Here is a 22,382-nt window from a genome sequence, read left to right as displayed (position 1 = left end):
CGCGGCCTCCCTCCTGCCCCATCTTTCTCCTCTCCCTCCTACCCTCCTTTCCTTCTCCTCCCCCTCCCTCCCCGTCCGCTTCACCCCGCCCTGCCCGCGCTCGGCTCCCCGCGCCCTGCCCGCGCCCGCTCGCTCCTCCCTCAGCCCCGGCCGGCTTCTCGCACGCCCATCCCGAGCTCGCTGCGCGCCGGCCGCCGCCTGGTCATGTCAGCATGGAGATCCGGCAGCACGAGTGGCTCTCGGCCTCCCCCCACGAGGGCTTTGAGCAGATGAGGCTGAAAAGCCGCCCCAAGGAGCCCTCGCCGAGCCTGACCCGAGTGGGCGCGAACTTCTACAGCAGCGTCAAGCAGCAGGACTACAGCGCCAGCGTCTGGCTCCGGAGGAAAGACAAGCTGGAGCACGTAAGCGCGGCTCGCTCCCCCAACCGCGGCCCTGCACCTGCCACACGCGCGCCCCTGGGCCGGGCGCGGTGACCCCGCCGGCGGCCCGGCTTGGGGCCGGGGCGTCCGGGTCCTACGCCCGTCCGGGGCCTCTCCGGCACTTTCCTGCCGGGAAGGAGCGGGCTGCGGAGAGGGGAGGGGCGGGGCGGGGTTGTTCCCTTACGCACTGCCTGGCCCCGCACACCTCGACCTCTCCGGGCTTCCACTGCGGGCGGGGGGGGGGGGGGGGGTCGTTCGCAGTGCGTTTGTGGGGTGAGCAATAAGGGGAACTGCCCCAGCGTGGCTCCAAGGAGCCGGTGTTGCACGGTAGTGGGCTTCAGAGGGGCGTTTGCTCGCGTCTTTGGGGCTATTTTACCCGGTCCAGAACTAACATGAACAAATCCGTAAAGTTGTCGCCGCTGGCATCCAGCCTGTGTCCGCGCAAGATCCATTCGAGTTTTCTGCAGCGTATCCTCTGGGATGAGCAGGTGGCGGTCCTCTCTACTTGCGCCCAGCTAGGGAGGGGTTTGCACATTGCAAGGAGAAACAGAGAAAGGAAGAGCAGGTCGCCCTGCTCCCGGGACTCGCCGCTGGAGGGTGGGGACTGGCGAGCGGGGACCCCGTCTCCCAAAGAGTGCGTGTTTCGCCGGAAACGTTATTGGCGCTGGGGCCGAGCCCCTAGGCTCGCCATTCAGGAGAGAAAAAGTCCCTGTAAAACGGCGTTTAGTGGATTCACAGTATCAAATCTGACCCATCAGCATCTCCTTAACCAAATGTTAACATGAAACTAAGAGAGTTATCTCGAGGGCAGCACAGCTGGCTACAGAGAAAATGCCGTTTCTTTCCGCGGAGCTGCATAATCCAAATTGAGTCTGTTAATGGAATGTGGAGGTTTCCTTGTATTTGGGTCACATCGCCAATTATGATAGAAAGAACTTCTGGAACTCACACATCTACCGCCGCAAGGACCTACCCCTCCCCCGTCTCCTCCGCCCCCCACCCCCTACTCCGCGCGCTTCTCTTCTCTTGGGCATTTCAGCAGCAACTAGCTTCCCAGGAGGAAGAGGGCAAAGGAGTATTTCTCTTACCCAGTCTGAAAGGAAGGTCTTTGCCTTTTCTTTTAGGGCCTGATCAAGTCCGAAAGTGCAGGTTTAAAGATTTGAATTGGGGTGCATGCTGTCTTGTGTGTAGAGACAATATCAAATGGATGCCTCAGATCCTTAAGACTATGGAAGTAACTGAAGGAGATTTCTAGGATGCAAGTTGTTTGAAAGGCAGCAGTATCTGTTTAAAAATGCAAGCTCCACAATTAGCGAAGGAACCTGTGGTTATTAAAGAGGGGCAAATAGCATCTTCCTGTAATTTGGATCCTGATGTCGTTTTATGAGTACTAGGGAGAATGGTCTGCCCTTAGGATGGTGATAGAGTATGTCTTCATTTCAGTGTCACTCTGAATATGTGTTCATTTGCAGCTTGTGCTTTTAGCTGGTCTAGTTCCTTTATTTTCTTACTGAAAATCAATACTGCCACCTTTTACGACTATGTCTCCTTGAGTCACAGACATTGCACACATTATACTTAAATGGTTTCTCACTTTTAGATTTTCACTGAAAGTATTAAGTCATACAGGGTGGGCCACGGCAGCCTCACCTTTGTGGATGAGTATAGGATGCTCAGTGCCTGCTGAGGGTTAGAGACCAAGGAAAGTGAGATCTGGTTGTTTGCACATAAGGATCTATGCTTTCTTCTTCACTCAGATGCTCCAAAATAGAACCTTGTACTTATTTTTTGAAAAATTACCTCTTTTGTTATTTAAATCAAAGCAACAGTTTTGTTTGCTTTCTCAAATACATATCATGAAACATATTCTGTTCTGATATTTTCCTGTACACTTGCTTTCAGTTAGAAAGGGGGCTTTGCTTCCAGTGACATTTTTTTGTGATATTCTCTTGCCCCTTTGAAACATCTACAAACACTTTAGTGAAATAATATTTATGAAAGTGCTATGGAAAATTAAATTAGCATAACAATGTAATTTTATTTTCATTCAAGCTCATCTGTCCTATGTTGTCTACACTACGATGTTTCAAGTAGTTTGATGTTAATTTCTAATTAGATATTTAAAATCTAAAAACCCATAACAAATATAACCCAGTATGTTATTGCCACACAAAGCATGAAAATATAATGTTGACTTTATGATAGACAACATTCTGAACACATGTGACACCTTCAGATTTAGATGTTGCAGAGATTAGGATGAGTGTATCATGTGAAATTCAAAGGTGATATATGGTAGTTTGACCCCTTTGATCTGTCTAATCAAATGGATGACTACCATTTTTATTATGTTAAAAAATGAATAATTATAATGGAGATCATATGCATGAGAACAGCCTACTGTTATTTTGCTCATGCTTTAAAAGCCAATCCAGTATTAAGGCCATAAATAAATTATGGCTTCAAATGGTACGCATATTCAGTCATCCCAATAACGGAGTGTGGACTCTGTCCAGACTTCAGAGGCATTGCTTAATCTGAAAGTCAATAACACAATGTAAAGTGACAGCTAGAGAATATATTTCCAATCAATTTGCTAAAAATGAGAATAGTTTACCTCTCCTTTTCTAGTTTAAAGGCTGCAGGACAAATCCCCAGATTGGACCAGAGAAAAGTGACAGAAATTGAATGATTAAGGATTAGAATACATTCAACCCATCTTTAAATTTTTTTTAACATCTTTATTGGAGTATAATCGCTTTACAATGGTGTGTTAGTTTCTGCTTTACAACAAAATGAATCAGTTATATATATATACATATGTTTCCATATCTCTTCCCTCTTGTGTCTCCCTCCCTCCCACCCTCCCTATCCCACCCCTCTAGGTGGTCACAAAGCCCCGAGCTGATCTCCCTGTGCTATGCGGCTGCTTCCCACTAGCTATCTACCTTATGTTTGGTAGTGTATATATGTCCATGCCACTCTCTCACTTTGTCACTGCTTACCCTTCCCCCTCCCCATATCCTCAAGTCCATTCTCTAGTAGGTCTCCTGTTGTTGGTTGATTGATACTTAAGATGAATACCCATTAAGAATAAATGTATGTGAGGGAATTCTCCCATTCTTAAGTCATGATTAGAAGATACAAGGAAGTTATGTTTATACCGTGAATTCTAGATTTTGAACTCTACTTGTAAATTTCTGGAAAAAGTAAAATTTCTGGGCCCTGCGTAGAATGTTGTCTTATTAGCTGCAAATAGTGTCTTGGTTCTTAGAATCTTTCGCCTCCTGTTCAGCCTCATAACGCCAATGGCTTTAGAAGGCATTAGGTTTGGGAAACAATGGAAGTCTTATTCTCTGTAGGATCCCATATTTACTTTAGGTATAATGTAAAAGTGAAGGTTATGATCTAGCAAAGAAGAGGAGCATGGGGCCACTTTTTCAACTCTAACCCACTCTGCTCTGTCAGCCCTCCCTGGGGCTGGATCACTTTGAGAGTCACCATTTAATACAGTTTGGCTATCCCAGAGGACAGTGTAACATTAGGCTGGTGTCCTTTGGTGGTATATGCCTTGATTGACTTTTTTTTTTTTTCCACAAAGTTAGAGAGTTGCAGTGGCTACTCCGCTAAGTCGCCTGGCCTGATGTCAGTTGTGTGTGTAGAAGTTCCTGATGCTGTTTATGGAGATGGGGGTGTCTTATTTTCTCTCCTGCGTGTTCAGTTAGCTTTTGCCACAGTGTGGTTAAGAGTGGGGCTCTGGTTAGATAGGCCTGGGCGAAGGACCCACAGTCACCAGGATGTACATTCACAGTCCTCCATAAGGAGTTGCAGGTTTACTGGGTGATTCAAGGAGACAGTCCATGCCTATACTCCAGTGATGCACAATCCCCTTATGGCAGGGGCTCAGTAAGTACTACAAAATAAATTTTTCTTCACTCTTCTCACTTGTGCAGGTTGGCAGGTGTCTTAGTTCAATCTGCTGTAACAGACTGGGTGGCTTTTAAACATTTATTTCTCACAGTTCTGGAAGCTGGGAAGTCCAAGATCAAGGCACAGGCAGATTTGGTGTCTGGTAGGGCCTGCTTCCTGGTTCATAGATAGCCGTCTTTTTGCTGAGTCCTCACGTGGTGGTGGTGGTGGTGGTGGTGGTGGTGGTGATGGTGATGGGGGAGCTCTCTGAAGACTATCTTGTTCATGTGGACTCCAGCCTTATTACCTGATCACCTCTCAAAGGCCCCACCTCCAAATGCCAGCCTATTGAGTATTGGATTTCAACACGTGAATTCGGCTGGGGTGGAGGGGGGCATAAGCATCCAGATATCCAATCCATAGCAGCAGGATATTTTCCACATCTTAGTTGCCTGGCCTGCTGGGAGCTCCATCCTGATACTTGGTTTCATGATTGTCAAGTCAGCTGAAGGGAAGCTGGTGAATCATGTGATGCCTTTCAGTACTTCTACCCAGAAGTGGTGCATCTATTTGACTCATGATAGTTGGCCAAGGAAAGTTTCCTGGCCAAGGCTTTCTTGAAAGGGGTGAGGAAGGTGCATTCAACCAAGACCCAAAAGAAGGAGAAAGAGAACATCCATGACTAGCTCATAAGGATGACCATGAGACATAAAACTCTTAGCACAGCATATGGCCCGTGCTCAGTGCTCAACACACAATACCTATAGGTATAATTGCTGCTCAGCTGTTGCCTGGATGAGCCTGCACTCTCCACCCAAAGAGCTTCCAGATTTCATATTTGAGATCAGCCTGCCGGAATTATAGTTCTGGACCCAGAAGTGTATGGGTCCTTTTGTCAGCAAGGCCAGGTCACCATTCCTGGCCTGTTAAGTTGCCTCTTTGCCTGACTTCTGGTCCATTTTCTGGGGGCTTCTTTCCTGGGCCAGTGGGCCCCTGTTTGTTCCCTGCCTGGCCATTCTGAGGCTGACTTTTGTTCTCACTCTGTCTGTGGGCTCTGCTAGTGGAGACCAACTCCTTGCCCTGTCCCCAACTTCTGCTTTCCTTCCCAGCTTTGCGCTGGTGGTGATATTTATCTGCATGGTGGCTCAGAAAGCCTATTTAAAATGGAAAGAGAAAGCAGAAGAGAGAAACTGTAAAGAGTAGAAGACAGAATCCTTAATGTGCACACTTGTAGTGAGCCCTAGTGTCTTGCTTGGTTTAGTAAGTGCCTCACTAAAAAAAAAAAAAATTGTCTTCTCTAAGTGTGAATTTTCACACTTAAATAGAGTTTATGTTACCAGTGAATAGTAGATAAATGCCAAGTGCACACTTGCCTCCTGGAATAAATTATTCACATGATGAGCAAAGAAGAATAAATGGATTGGAGCAAACTTGGTCACCGTGGTCTAGGCTCATATTATGTAATGTTATTTATGTCCCACAGAGCAGATTCATGAAAGTAATTATACTCCACAGAGCAGATCAGTAAAGCACCAAAAGACAAAGTTCAACCTAAGGGAATGCATCTTTAAAATGTACCATTAAAAATCAACCAACTAACCAACGAAACAAACAAATGAACAAGGAGAAAATATCCTTTTTTATGTTTATGTATTTTTGGCCAGACTGGATAATTTTAGTCTGGCAAACATTTAAGAACATTAACATTTACCAGGATTATTTACTGTGACTTTAGATAAACAGAATAGGCTGAGGCAGAATTCTCTGCCTCTCTAACCCATGCGTCAAGAAATGAAAGTCTAGATGTCTCTTGAGTGTGTTCTAATGCATCAGTGTTGTGTCCATTATTGTATTTGTCATTACTTTAGATGGCATATATTTATTCTACTAATGGACAGTGGGTTGACACTTCAGTTTGTTTTGAAGAAACTTTGACTTCTTTGAACTCTGTTGGGTATGGCTTATTGAGTTATTTTAACATAATCACTGTCAGTGATATATTAAATATATTTAACTTGAGAAGCTCAAGACTACTGAAGCTAAGATTCCTTTTTTCTTCCCTTCTTACATGTAATAGCCATTACCTATTTCCTCTGGCTAGTTTCTCTGAAAGTTTTCACTTCTCCTCACAGATTTCTGTATCTGTCTCAGGTTTAAGCCTATGTAACAGTTTCCAGTTCTTCTGTTCTGGCTCTAAAGGTCAAGAAATCTGATGAATCTTTTGAATTTCTGGAACAAGACAGTAACTATAATATGTTATGTTCTTGTACTGAATTGACTGATAGATGGCATAGTTAGGCAGAGAGAGAATTTGTGGTAAAGTAGCAACCCAGAGATGTTGCTTCAAGTGTATGTGTTGGGGACATTTAAAGTTACTGATTGTCTCAAATTCATACCTACAGAAATTGTGCTGTGAGAGTACAACATAAATGTTGAGTTACAGTTGAAATGCCACACAGTGGTTGTGAAGAGACAGACCTTTTTACCAAAAACGTATGTTTAAATTTTTCTCAGAAACAGAGACAAAAGAGCCCAGTTTCTAAAATCACAAATCAAGCTGTTAAGCAGGGCTTATGAAGCAGAATGAAGAACATGGGAAACTTTCCCAGGTGTACTTATGTACTTTGGAAAATCTCACTGATGCCGAACATATGAAGTGGGCCCAAGCTGGACTACCTGACTGGGTATCATGGGACTGGATGTCATGGCAATTGGGTGATAAATATGGTTTTTTATCCTCTAGAGTAGATGGTGAAACTTGTGAACATATTCTTTTTCTGAATTGAGCTATAATTGTGCTCCTGCCAATAAGTTGTTAGGGCTCTTACAGTTATAACATGAGGAATTAAATTGAGAAAATGGGACTCATTGAAGTAAAGAAAGCGCTAACTGACACACTCATCATCAACAGATATTTATTTAGAGTGACTTTTATGTGAAAGACACTTTGTTAGGAGATTATGAGGACTTTCATTCAACAAGCATTTATGTGATGTATACTGTGTTCCAAACAGTAGAGAGTATACAAAGACCAAAGCAAGTCTTTGCCCTCTCTCAAGATGCTTACAATTTTATAAATGTAGTTATAATATGATTACAGTGTTATGAATAATACAGAAAAATACAAAGTAGCATAAAACCCTGTCTTCAAAGGACTTGTTTAGACAAGGATAAAATAGGTAATGAATCCTGTCGTATATTGATTACATATTGTAACAAAGTTAAATTTATTCCAGTAATACAAAGTTGATATAAAATTCAAAAGTCAGTGTAATTTATCACATTAACAGAATGAAAGTAAACCCATATCTCAATAAATGAAGTAAAAGTGTTTGATGAAATTCTATACTTAGACATGATAAAATTCTCAACAAACTGGAAATAAAAGGAAACTTCATTATTCTGATAAAGAGTTTCTTTAAAAAGAATCATAGTTAATGGTGAAATATTTAAAAATATCTCCCTGGATAGTGAGGCATAGATGTCCGTCATCATCACTTCTGTTCACCATTGTACAGGAGGTCATAACCAATGCAGTAAAGGCAAGAGTAAGAATTCAAAGGAAATAGTAAAATTGTCATTAGCAGATGACATTATTTTGTACATCTGAACAACATAAACTACAGATAATACTTAATGAATTAATAATGTCACTGGATTTATCATAGCCACTGGATACAAAGTTACTATACAAAATTAAATTATGAAAAAACAATTCCAAAATAAAACTAAAACCTGTTACCATCTACATTAGCATAAAAATATCAAATACTTAAGGAGATTGATAAGACTTCTTTTTAATTTTCTCCCAGATTGATCTATAGAGTAGATACAATTCCAATTAAAATCCCAACAAGTTTGTATATGTTGAAAAGTGATTCTAAAATTTGTATGAAAATGCAAAAGGCCAAGAATAGAGAAGACAATCTTGATGAAGAACAACTTAGTCGACTGTTTCCAGATAGCAAATCTAGATTAATTAAAGCAATGTGGTATCGGTGTAAGGATAATTGAATAGATCAATCAACAGAAAGTGCAGAAACAGACCTGTGTATATGTTATTATTGACAGGTTCTTGATTTATGACAAAAGTGACAGGCACAGAAGTACACTGGGAAAAAGATGGTCTTTTGAAAAAATGGTGTTGAGTCAGTTGTATATCTGTATTAAAAAAATGTGGTTTCTCTTTCACGCTGTACACAAAGGTGTTCACAGAAAGCTTCACCCTAGGCAAAGTTTTGTACTGGGTCTTAGGAGCCTAGGAAGAAGAGCTGCTGGATATAGGACTGGCCTGAACCAAGGCTTTTGAGTGGAATTTGGTCAACAAAAAGCCTGTTTGGAAGACCAGTGGGTGAACAAGTATGACTAGAGGGCAGGGTTTGTTTAAGTGAGCGTTGCGTGTGAAAACACCTGCAGTGGTAGATTAGGACGAGACCACGGAGGACTTGAGGATTTGAATTGTAATAATGCTGATGATGTTCAGCTTTATTCTGTAAGCAAACAGGAGGTATTTCAGTAGGCACTTCAGTTAGCAAGTCTGGGTTTCAGAAAACCTGCTGGTGGCTCGCAGTGTTGAGGAAGAAGAGCCTGACTGGCCGGGGGGGACCAGTGTAAATTCTCTTTCAGTGGTAGGGATAGGAAATAACAAAAGAGTATGGTGAAAAGTAGAAAAATCGAGGAACAGATGTAAGAAATATTGTGAAATGAGAGTTCATGGGGGGAGTTCCTTGGTGGTCTAGTGGTTAGGATTTGGTACTTTCACTACTGTGGCCCAGGTTCAATCCTGGTTGGGGAACTGAGATCCCACAAGTCGTGTCACATGCCCCCCCCCCCCCCCGAAAAAAAAAAAACCTGCTACTCCAGTAAACACACGAATGAAACAGCCTTATTAAAAAAGAAAAAAGAGTTCATGGGACTTGGTGCTTGACTGAATGTGGGGAGTCTGAGAAAGCTCATCCATTCAGCAAATATTTATTGAGTGCCAGCATGTCCCAGGAATTGTGATTGGCGTGATGGGTACAAGGATGAACAGGGAAAATTCCAGAGATGCCTTGAGAGTTGGAATTCTGCCTTACTCATCTTTGTATCTTGGACACAAGCCACTGTTATTGTCTTGATCCATATTATCAATATTATTATGATCATAATTAACTAACAGTCTAATTTCTGCTCTCTGCAAGGAGCTGAGCTTAAGGCTTGAGAAAATTCAAATGTCTGTGATTGGGCCTTTGACATCAGGTTGCATATGGTCTAGTTCTCCAGAACTCAGCTTAAATGTTTTCACTTCTAAACCTAAAATCTGGTTAAATACCCCTTTTATGTTGTCCCATAACATCATGGGCAAGCATCTGTTATAGCACTTAATACACTGGTTTTTTAAAATTGCCTGATTAATTGTCTATCTTTTGACCTCATTGGAAAAGCTTGAGGACAACAGTGGTTTCTTATTTATAACAATGTACCCTTAATGCCCAGCACAGTGCCTGGTAGACATCCAATACTGACTGACTTGACTGTTGAAACAATGAATGAATGAATATGTGCTAGGGAGGCAGGACTTATACACAAGTGAAAGAATGAGGTGGCATACACTACTTACGCTACTTGACAGACAGATGCTAAGATGTTAAATGCAACAAGAGTTCAGTGGAAAGAAACACCAGAAGCTCCATGAGAAACTCCTGAAAAGGGTTATGATTAAACGTCTGCTGGAGAAGATAACAGACAAGGCTGTATCTAAACCATCTGTAGTTTGTTTGAGATTCTATCCAGTTTTTTTTTTTTTTTTTTTTTTTTTTTTTGTGGTATGTGGGCCTCTCACTGTTGTGGCCTCTCCCGTTGTGGAGCACAGGCTCCAGACGCACAGGCCCAAAGGCCATGGCTCACGGGTCCAGCCGCTCCGCGTCACGTGGAATCCTCCTGGACCGGGGCACGAACCCGTGTCCCCTGCATCAGCAGGCGGACTCTCAACCACTGCGCCACCAGGGAAGCCCTATCCAGTTTTTTTAAGACCTGGGAAGTGAGAGTTTTAGGGACACTTTAGTGACCTATTCCAATATCTAATGCTATTGTTTACATGAATTCTTTTTTATAGTTTTTATTTCTATATGTCTTTGTTTTTATTAGTCAAGAAGAATATTAATTTTTAAATTTTTCACAAGTACTTTGGTCTAACTTTTTGCCATGTCTAAATCTGCTGGTTCATTATTTGGCCTCTGCCCTGTTCTGGCTGAGTGCACTTGATCAGAGATTGTGAGATTACTCTACAGCAGGGAATGTGTCAAAACTGCCAAAATCCCCTTAAAGACCTGCCATTCTTGATCATTAAGAATCTCCTACTATGACTTCCTGACTTGTCTGTTTCCAAACTTTTTTCATTCCCTAAGTTCTTCTCGCTGCAATCCATGACTTGTGCACACGTTGCTTAAAACCTGTCCTGTAAGATTCCTAATACATCTTTTTTTGAAAAATAAACTTTTATTTTGGAATAACTTTAGATTTATGGAAAAGTTGTAGAGATAGTAGAGGCATTTCCTATACATACCTCAACCCAGTTTCCCTTAGTGTTAAATTCCAAACTCCAGACTTCATTAGAATTTCACCAGTTTTTAATTAATGTCCTTTTTCTGTTCTAAGATCCAATCCAAGATAACACATTGCATTTAGTTGTCCTGTGTCCTTACTCAGCCTCTGGTCTGTGATAGTTTCTCAGGCTTTCCTCATTTTTTATGGCCTTGACAGTTTTTGTTTTCAGCCTAATTGAGGTATAATTGACTAATAAAATTGTAAGGTATTTAAAGGTTTCCTGCCATTGAGTTAATGAAAACATCCATCACCTCATATATTTATTTTTGTGTGTGTGTGTGTGAGAACATTTAAGTTCTATTCTGTAAGCGAAAGTTCAATTATATCACAGTATTGTCATTGGTAATCACTATGTTTATATTGATCTTCAGACCTTATTCATCTTATAACTGAAAGTTTACACTTTTACCAACCTTTCCATATTTTCCCCATTCCGCAGGCCTTGGCAACCACTTTTTTACTCTCTGAGTATATGAGTTTTGAGTGTTTTTTTTTTTTTAGCTTTTACGTATAAGTGATATCATGTAGTATTTGTCTTTCTCTGGCTTACCTTACTTAGCATAATTCCCTCAAGTTCCTCCATATTGTTGCAAATGAAAGGATTTCCTTTTTACTCATGGCTGAATAATATTCTATATATTTGTATATCACATCTTATGTATTCATTCATCTGCTTATGGACGCTTAGATTCTTTTCACATCATGGCTATTGGAATTAATGCTGCAGTGATCATGGAAGTGCAGATATCTCTTCAATATCCTGTTTTCATTTCCTTTGGGTAAATACTCAGAAGTGAGATTGCTAGATCATACGGTAGTTGCATTTTTAACTTTCTGAGGAGTTTGCATACTGTTTCCCATAGAGGCTGTACCAATTTATATTCCCACCAATAGTGCTGTAGTATTTCCTTTTCTCCGTATGTTTACTAGCACTTGTTATTTGTTGTCTTTTTTATTATAGTCATTCTAACAGGTGTTAGGTGATATCCCATTCTGGTTTTAATCTGCATTTCCCTGATGATTAGTGATGTTGAGCATATTTTCATTTATCTTTTGGCCATCTGTATGTCTTCTTAGGAAAAATGTCTATTCAGATACTCTGCCCATTTTTTAAAGAGTTGTTTGTTCTTTGCTGTTGAGTTGTATGAATTCTTTGGTTATTAACTCTTTATCAGATATATGATTTGCAAATATTTTCTCCCATTTGGTAGGTTGCTTTTTCATTTTGTTGATGGTTTCCTTGCTGTGCAGAAGCTTTTTAGTTTGATGTAGTCCCACTTGTTTATTTCTGCTTTTGATGCCTTTGCCTTTGATGTCAAATTGAAAACATTATCACCAAGACAGATGTCGTGGAGCTTACAGCCTATGTTTTCTTCTAGAAGTTTTATGATTTCAGGTTTTGCATTCAAATCTTTAATCCATTTTCAATTATTTTTGTGTATAATGGTCCAGTTTCATTCTTTTGCATGTGGCTGGCCAATTTCCCTAACACCATTTATTGAAGAGACTGTACTTTCCCCAGTGTACAGTCTTGGCTTCTTTGTCTTAAATTAACTGACCACATATGCATGGGTTTATTTCTGGGCTCTCTGTTCTGTTCTGTTGATCTATGTGTCCGCTTTTATGCCAACACCATACTGTTTTGGTTAGTATAGCTTTGTAAAATAATTTGAAATCAGGGAGTGTGCTCTTTCTTTCTCAAATTGATTTGGCTATTTGGGGTCTTCTGTGGTTCCTTATGCATTTTAGGATTCTTCTCTTTGAAAAATGCTATTGGAATTTTGATAGGGATTGCTTTGAATCTGTAGATTTCTTTGGGTTGAGTGGACATTTTAACAATGTTAATTCTTCCAATCTATGAGCATGGAATAGCTTTCCATTTACTTGTGTCTTCTTCAATTTCTTTCAACAGTGTCTTATAGATTTCAGTGTATAGGTGTTTCACCTCCTTGGTTAAATTTATTCCTAGGTATTTTATTCTTTTGGCTGTGATTATAAATGAGATTGTTCTCTTAATTTCTCTTTCTGTTAGCTCATTGTTACTGTATATAAACATAACAGATTTTTGTTTGTTGATTTTGTACCCTGCAACTTAACTGTATTTGTTTATTTCTAACAGTTTTTTGGTGGAGTCCCTGTAGTTTTCTATGTATAATATCATGTCATCTGCAGATAGAGACAATTTTACTTCTTCCTTTCCAATATAGATGCATTTTATTTCTTTTTCCTGCCTAATTGCTGTGGCTAGGACTTCCAATACTGTTTTGAATAAAAGTGCTGAGAGTGGCCATCCTTGTTTCTATTCCTGTTCCTGCTCTTAGAAGAAAGAGCAATTCTAATTTTATTTATTTTAGTTCTCTACCTTTTTTCTTGGTAAGTTTGCCTAAAGATTTGTCTATTTTGTTTATCTTTTCAAAAAACCAGCTCTTAGTTTCTTTGATCTTTTCTATTGTCTTTTTAGTGTCTATTTCATTTGTTTCCATTCTGTTATTTGTTATCTCCTTTCTTCTATTAACTTTGGATTCAGTTCCTTTTCTAGTTCCTTGAGGAGTAAAGTTAGGTTGTTTATTTGAGATCTTTCTTCTTTTTTAATGTAGACATTTACTGTTATGAACTTCCTTCTAAAACTGCTTTTGCTGCATCGCATAAGCTTTGATATGTTGTATTTCCTTTTCATGTGTCTCAATATAGTTTGATTTCCTTTTTTCAAAAAAATTTATTTTATATTGGAGCATAGTTGATTAACAATGTTGTGTTAATTTCAGGTGTATAGCAAAGTGATTCAGTTATGCATGTATCTATTCTTTTTCAAATTCTTTTCCCATTTAGGTTATTACAGAATACTGAGCAGTGTTCCCTGTGCTATACAGTAGGTCCTTGTTGGTTATCTATTTTAAATATAGTAGTGAGTACACGTCAATCCCGAACTCCCAATCTATCCTTTCCCCCCACCAACCTTCCTCCCTGGTAACCATAACTTCCTTCTCTAAGTCTGTGAGTCTATTTCTGTTTTGTAAATAAGTTCATTTGTATCATTTTTTTTAGATCCTGCATATAAGCGATGTCATATGATATTTGTCTTTCTCTGACTTGCTTCACTTAGTATGATAATCTCCAGTTCCGTCCATGTTGCTGCAGATGGCATTATTTCATTCTTTTTAAAGGCTGAGTAATATTCCATTGTGTATATGTACCACATCTTCATCCATTCATCTTTTGATGGCTATTGTAAACAGCACTGCAATGAGTATTGGGGTGCATGTATCCTTTTAAACCATGTTTTCCTCTGGATATATGCCCAGGAGTGGGATTGCTGTATCATATGGTAGCTCTATTTTTAGTTTTTTAAGGAACCTCCATACTGTTCTCCATAGTGGCTGTACCAATTTACATTGCCACCAACAGTGTAGGAGGGTTCCTTTTTCTCCACACCTCTTCAACATTTATTGTTTGTAGACTTTTGGATGATGGCCATTCTAACTGGTGTGAGGTGATATCTCATTGTAGTTTTGATTTGCATTTCTCCAGTAATTAGTGATATTGAGCATCTTTTCGTGTACCTCTTGGCCGTCTGTATGTCTTCTTTGGAGAAATACCTATTTAGGTCTTCTGCCCATTTATTTATTTATTTTTGAGCCACATGAGCTGTTTGTAAATTCTGGAGACTAATCCACTATCAGTTTCATCTTTTGCAGAATATTTTCTCCCATTCTGTGGATTGTCTTTCGTTTTGTCTGTGGTTTCCTTTGCTTTGAAAAAGCTTTTGCATTTAATTAGGTTCCATTTGTTTATTTTTGTTTTTATTTCCATTACTCTAGGAAGTGGATTGAAGAAGGTATTGCTGCGATTTATGTCAAAGAGGGTTCTATGTTTTCCTTTAAGAGTTTTATAGTATCCGGTGTTACTTTTAGGTCTGTAATCCATTTGGAGTTTATTTTGTGTATGGTGTTAAAGAATGTTCTAATTTCATTTTTTCACATGTGGCTGTCCAGTTTTCACAGCATCATTTATTGAAGAGACTGTTTTACCTCAGTTATATAGTCTTGCCTCCTTTATTGTAGATTAATTGGCCATAGGTGCCTGAGTTTATTTTTGGGCTTTCTATACTGTTACATTGATCTATATTTCTGTTCTTATGCCAGTATAATACTACTTTGATGACTGTAGCTTTGTAGTGTAGTCTGGAGTCAGGGAGCCTGATTCCTCCAGCTCCATTTTTCTTTCCCAAGATTGCTTTGGCTATTCATGGTCTTTTGTGTCTCTGTACAAATTTAAGATTTTATGTTTTAGTTCTGTGAAAAATGCCATTGGTAATTTGATAGGGATTGCATTGCATCTGTAGATTGCCTTGGGTAGTATAGTCATTTTGACAATATTGATTCTTCCAATCCAAGAATATGGTATATCTCTCCATCTGTTTGTGTCATCTTCCACCTTTTTCATCAGTGTCTTACAGTTTTCGGAGTATGGGTTGTTTGTCTCCTTAGGTAAGTTTATTCCTAGGTATTTTATTATTTTTGATGTGATGGTAAATGGGATTGTTTCCTTAATTTCTCTTTCTGATCTTTCATTGTTGGTTTATAGAAATGCTACAGATATCCAGCAACTTTACCAAATTCATTGATGAACTCTTAATAGTTTTCTGGTGGCATCGTTAGGATTTTCTATGTATAGTATCATGTCATCTGCAAACAGTGACAGTGTTACTTCTTCTTTTCCAATTTGGGTTTCTTTTATTTCTTTTTTTTTTTTTGAATTTTATTTTATTTTTATACGGCTGGTTCTTATTAGCTATCTATTTTATACAAATTAGTGTATGTATGTCAATCCCAATCTCCCAATTCATCCCATGACCACCCCTCCCCTACCCCACTTTCCCCCCTTGAGCCCATATGTTTTTCCTCTACATGTGTGTCTCTATTTCTGCCTTGCAAAGCAGTTCATCTCTACCATTTTTTAAGATTCCACATATGCGTTAATATACGATATTTGTATTCCCCTTTCTGACTTACTTCACTCTGTATGACAGTCTCTAGGTCCATCCACGTCTCTACAAATGACCCAATTTCGTTCCTTTTTATGGCTGCGTAATATTCCATTGTATATATGTACCACATCTTCTTTATCCATTTGTCTGTCGATGGGCGTTTAGGTTGCTTCCATGACCTGGCTATTGTAAATAGTGCTGCAGTGAACATTGGGGTGCATCTGTCTTTTTGAATTATGGTTTTCTCTGGGTATGTTCCTAGTAGTGAGATTACTGGGTCATATGGTAATTCTATTTTTAGTTTTTTAAGGAACCTCAGTACTGTTCTCCATAGTGGCTGTATCAACTTACATTCCCACCAACAGTGCAAGAGGGTTCCCTTTTCTACATACCCTCTCCAGCATTTGTTGTTTGTAGATTTCTGATTATGTACATTCTAACCGGTGTGAGGTGATACCTGATTGTAGTTTTGACTTGCATTTCTCTAATAATTAGTGATGTTGGACATCTTTTCATGTGCCTCTTGGCCATCTGTATGTCTGCTTTGGAGAAATGTCTACTTAGGTCTTCCCATTTTTGGATTGGATTGTTTGTTGGTTTGATATTGAGCTGCATGAGCTGTTTATATATTTTGGAGAGTAATCCATTGTCTGTTGATTCGTTTGCAAATATTTTCTCCCATTTTGAGGGTTGTCTTTTCGTCTTGTTTATAGCTTCCTTTGCTGTGCAAAAGCTTTTAAGATTCATTAGGTCCCATTTGTTTATTTTTGTTTTCATTTCCATTACTCTAGGAGGTGGATCAAAAAAGAACTTGCTGTGTTATGTCAAAGAGTGTTCTTCCTATGTTTTCCTCTAAGAGTTTTATAGTGTCTGGTCTTACATTTAGTCTGTAATCCATTTTGAGTTTATTTTTGTGTATGGTGTTAGGGAGTGTTCTAATTTCATTCCTTTACATGTAGCTGTCCAGTTTTCCCAGCACCACTTATTGAAGAGACTGTCTTTTCTCCATGGTATATCCTTGTCTCCTTTATCATAGATTAGTTGACCAGAGGTGTGTGGGTTTACCTCTGGGCTTTCTATCATGTTCCATTGATCTGTATTTCTGTTTTTGTGCCAGTAGCATATTGTCTTGATTACTGTACCTTTGTAGTATAGTCTGAAGTCAGGGAGTCTGATTCCTGTAGCTCTGTTTTTTTCCCTCAAGATTGCTTTGGCTATTCAGTGTCTTTTGTGTCCCCATACAAATTTTAAGATTTCTTCTTCTAGTTCGGTAAAAAATGCCATTGGTAATTTGATAGGGATTGCATTGAATCTGTACATTTCCTTGGGCAGTATAGTCACTTTCACAATATTGATTCTTCCAATCCAGGAACATAGTGTATCTCTCCAACTGTTTGTATCATCTTTAATTTCTTTCAGCAGTGTCTTATAGTTTGCTGCATACAGGTCTCTTGTCTCCCTAGGTAGATATATTCCTAGGTATTTTATTCTATTTGTTGCAGTGGTAAATGGGAGTGTTTTCTTAATTTCTCTTTCCGATTTTTCATCATTAGTGTATAGGAATGCAAGAGATTTCTGTGCATTAATTTTGTATCCTGCGACTTTACCAAATTCATTGATTAGCTCTAGTAGTTTTCTGGTGGCATCTTTAGGATTATCTATGTATAGTATCACGTCATCTGCAGTGACAGTTTTACTTCTTCTTTTCCAATTTGTGTTCTTTTTATTTATTTTTCTTTTCTGATTGCCGTGGCTAGGACTTCCAAAACTATGTTGAATAATAGTGGTGAGAATGGACATCCTTGTCTTGTTCCTGATCTTAGAGGAAATGCTTTCAGTTTTTCACCATTGAGAACGATGTTTGCTGTGGATTTGTCATATATGGCCTTTATTATGTTGAGGTAGGTTCCCTCTGTGCCCACTTTCTGGATAGTTTTTTTTTATCATAAATGGGTGTTGAATTTTGTCAGAAGCTTTTTCTGCATCTATGGAGATGATCATATGGTTTTTCTTCTTCAATTTGTTAATATGGTGTATCAGATTGATTGATTTTGCATATACTGAAGAATCCTTGCATCCCTGGGATAAATCCCACTTGTTCCTGGTGTGTGATCTTTTTAATGTGTTGCTGGATTCTGTTTGCTAGTATTTTGTTGAGGATTTTTGCAACTATATTCATTAGTGATACTGGTCTATAATTTTCTTTTTCTGTAGTATCTCTGTCTGGTTTGGGTATCAGGGTGAGGGTGGCCTCATAGAATGAGTTTGGGAGTGTCCCTTCCTCTGCAGTTTTTTGGAAGAGGTTGAGAAGGATTGGTGTTAGCCCTTCTCTAAATGTTTGATAGAATTCACCTGTGTTTACTGTGATGTTGGACATATATTTGATTCTTAGTAAAGATTTCTTAAACTTAGTTTAAAAACATTTTTTTTTTTTTACTGTAAATACAGAAGTGAAGATGATGGCTTTCTTTTATAGTCACTAAAGAGGAACTATGTTTTTTATATTTGTCTTGGAAAATACTTCTCTGTAGTGTTCATAAAGTACTATATTCCTAGGAAAAGAAAAGAAAAAGAATTCACCTGTGAAGCCATTTGGTCCTAGACTTTTGTTTGTTGGAAGATTTTTAATCACAGTTTCATTACTTGTGATTGGTCTGTTCATATTATCTATTTCTTCCTGGTTCAGTCTTGGAAGGTTTTACCTTTCTATGAATTTGTACATTTCTTCCAGCTTGTCCATTTTATCAGCATATATTTGCTTGTAATAATTTCTTATGATCCTGTGTGTTTCTGTGGTGTCTGTTGTGACTTCTCCTTTTTTATTTCCAATTTTATTGATTTGAGTCATCTCCCTCTTTTTCTTGAGTCTGGCTAAAGGTTTATCAATTTTAGTTATCTTCTCAAAGAAGCACCTTTTAATTTTATTGCTCTTGTTTTTTGTTTCTATCTAATTTATTTCTGCTCTGATCTTTATGATTTCTTTCCTTGTACTAACTTTGGCTTTTGTTTGTTCTTCTTTCTCTAGTTCCTTTAGGTGTAAGGTTAGATTGTTTATTCCAGAGTTTTCTCATTTCTCTATGTAGGATTATATTGCTATAAACTTCCCTCTTAGAACTGCTTTTGCTGCATTCCATACATTTTGGATCATTGTGTTTTCATTGTAATTTGTCTCTAGGTATTTTTTGATTTCCTCTTTGATTTCTTCAGTTATCTGTTGGTTATTTAGTTATGTATTGTTTAGCCTCCATGTATTTGTGTTTTTTACATTTTTTCCTCTGTAATTTATTTCTAATCTCATAGTGTTGTGGTTGGAAAAGATGCTTGATATGATTTTAATTTTCTTAAATTTACCAAGGCTTGCATTGTGGCCCAGCATATTGTCAGTCCTGGTGAATGTTCCAAGTGCCCCTCAGAGGAATATGTATACTGCTGCTTTTGGATGGAATGCTCTATAAATATCCATTGTCTGGTCTAATGTGTCATTTAAAGCCTGTGTTTCCTTATTGATCTTCTATCTGTATAATCTGTCCATTGATGAAAGTAGAGCTTTAAAAGTCCCCCACTATTATTGTGTTACTGTTTATTTCTCCTTTTATAACTGTTAGTATTTGCCTTATATGTTGTGGTGCTCCTCTGTTGCCTGCATACATATTTACAATTGCTATATCTTCTACTTGGATTGATCCCTTGATCATTATATACTGTCCTTCTTTGTTTCTTATAACAGTCTTTATTTTGAAGTCTATTTTATATGATATGAGTATTGCTATTCTAGCTTTCTTTTGATTTCCATTTGCATGGAGTACCTTTTTCCATCCCCTAACTTTCAATCTGTATGTGTCCCTAGATCTGAAGTGGGTCTCTTGCAGACAGAATATATACAGGTGTTGTTTTTGTATCCATTCCACCAGCCTATGTCTTTTGGTTGGAGCATTTAATCCATTTACATTTAAGGTAATTATTGATATGTATTTTCCTATTGCCAGTTTCTTAATGTTTTAGTTTTTTTTTTTTTTTTCTTTTTTTTGCGGTACGCAGGCCTCTCACTGTTGTCGCCTCTCCTGCTGTGGAGCATAGGCTCCAGACACGCAGGCTCAGCGGCCATGGCTCACCGGCCCAGCCACTCCACGGCATGTGGGATCTTCCCGGACTGGGACATGAACCTGTGTCCCCTGCATCGACAGGTGGACTCTCAACCACTGCGCCACCAGGGAAGCCCTTTTGGATTTTTTTTTTTTGTAGGTCTTTTATCTTCCCTTCCTCTTTTGTTTTCTTCTCTTGTGATTTGATGTCTAACTTTAGTACTGTTTGTGGATTTCTTTTCCTTTTTTATGTGTGTATCTATTTTAGATTTTTGATTTGTGGTTACCAAGAGTTTTTGATATAGCAGTCTATCAAAGATTGTTTTAAGTTGCTGGTCTTTTAATTTTGAATGCATTTCCAGTATCCTGCATTTGTGCTCTTTTCTTCTCAGAATTGCTTGTTTTGATATCATATTTTTGTTCAGACAGTTTCCTACATTTACTTTATGTTTGCCTTAACCAGTGAGCTTTCCCACTTTTAATTTTCTTGTTTCTAGTTGCCTTTTCTTTTCCATTAGAGAAGTTCCTTTAGTATTTGTTGCAAAGCTGGCCTGGTGGTGGTGAATCTTCTTAGCTTTTGTTTGTCTGTAAAGCTTTTGATTCCTCTGTTGAATCTGAATGAAGGCCTTGTTGTGTAGAGTATTCTTGGTAGTAGCTTCTTCCCTTTTATCGCTTTAAATATATCATGCCACTCCCTTATGGCCTGGAGAGTTTCTGCTGAGAAATCACTGACAACCTTATGGCAGTTCCCTTCTATGTTATTTGTTGCTTTTCCCTTGTTGCTTTTAATAATCTTTCTGTGCCTTTAATTTTTGTCAATTTGATTACTGTGTGTCTTGATGTGTTCCCCCTTGCGTCTGTCCTACCTGGGACTCTCTGTGCCTCCTGGACTTGGGTGACTGGTTCCTTTCCCGTGTTAGGGAAGTTTTCAGCTATTATTTCTTCAAATATTTTCTCAGGTCCTTTATCTCTCTCTTCTCCTCCTGGGACCCCTATAATGTGAATGTTGGTGCATTTAATGTTGTCCCAGAGGTCTCTTAGACTCTCCTCATTTCTTTACATTCTTTTTTCTTTATTCTGTTCTGTGGCAGTGATTTCCACCATTCTGTCTTCCAGCTCAGTTATCTGTTCTTCTGCCTCAGTTACTCTACTATTGAATTCTTCTAGCTGTAGAAGAAAAAAACTGCATTTTTCATTTCAGGTAGTTTATTGTTCCTCTCTGTTTGTTCTTTTATTTCTCCCAGGTCTTTCTTAAACATTTCTTGTATGTTCTCAATCTGTGCCTCCATTCTTTTTCTGAGATCTTGGATTATCTCCACTATCATTACTCTGAATTCTTTTTCCTGTAGTTTGCCTATCTTCACTTCACTTAGTTATTTTTCTGGAGTTTTATCTTGTTCCTTCACCTGGGACATATTCCTCTGCTGTCTCATCTTGTCTAAATTTCTGTGATTGTGGTTTCCGTTCTGCAGGCTACAGCCTTGTTGTTCTTCTTGCTTCTGCTGTGTGTGCTCTGGTGGATGAGTTGTCTAAGAGGCTTTTTCAGGCTTCCTCGTGGGAGGGACTGGTAGCTGCCCACTGCTGGGTAGAGCTCCGTGTTGTCCCTCTGGTGGGCAGAGCTGTGCTCAGGAAGACTTTAAGCAGCCTTTCTGCTGGTGGGTGGGGGTGTGTTCCCTCCCTTTTGCTTGTTTGGCCTGCAGCATCCCAACACTGGAGCCTACAGGCTGTTGGGTGGGGCTACGTCTTGGGGGGAAATGGCAGCTTCCAAGAGGGCTCATGCTAATGAGTACTCATCAGAGCTGCAGCTGCTATTGTCTTTTTCCCCATAGTGAGCCATAGCAGCACCCCCCCGTCTCTGCCGGAGACCCTCCAATACTAGCATGTATGTCTGGCCCAGTCTCTTATGAGGTCACTGGTTTTCTCCCTGGGTACGGCTGTGCACTAGACCTTGTGTGCAACCTCCAGTAGTGGAGTTTCTGTTTACCCCAGTCCTGTGAAATTCCTGCAGTCAAACCCCACTGGCCTTCAAAGCCAGATTCTCTGGGGGCTCCTCCTCCTATTTCCAGACTCCCGGACTAGGAAGTCTGATGTGGGGTTCAGGACTTTCACTCCTGTGGGAGAACTTCTGTGGTATAATTATTTTCCAGTTTGTGGTCACCCATCCAGTGGGTATGGGATTTGATTTTATCTTGATTGCAACCCTCCTACTGTGTTGTTATGGCTTCTTCTTTGTCTTTGGGTGTAGGTTATCTTTTTTTAGAAGGTTCCAGCGTTAATTTTTTTGTCTATGGTTGTTCAGCAGTTAGTTGTTAATTTGGTGTTTTTGTAAAAAGGAGTGAGCTTACCTCCTTCTACTCTGCCATCTTGCTGGCCTCTCAGGGATCTACTTAAAACAACTGC

At 39.3% G+C, this 22,382-nt stretch overlaps 1 protein-coding gene across 1 annotated transcript in view; it reads left to right on the top strand.

Moving 5' to 3' along the window:
* The first annotated feature begins 212 nt into the window (after positions 1 to 212).
* The window catches only part of PLD5 (phospholipase D family member 5), a 493,927-nt gene continuing 471,757 nt past the window's right edge, over positions 213 to 22,382 (top strand). Inside the window, exon 1 of the mRNA XM_060010723.1 lies at positions 213 to 401. Coding sequence (XP_059866706.1) covers positions 213 to 401 — 189 coding nt within the window. The remainder of the gene's footprint in view (positions 402 to 22,382) is intronic.

This window comes from Delphinus delphis, chromosome 1 (genome assembly GCF_949987515.2).
Source record: "Delphinus delphis chromosome 1, mDelDel1.2, whole genome shotgun sequence".
Lineage (NCBI taxonomy): Eukaryota > Metazoa > Chordata > Mammalia > Artiodactyla > Delphinidae > Delphinus > Delphinus delphis.
This window is presented reverse-complemented; position numbering and strand designations above follow the sequence as displayed.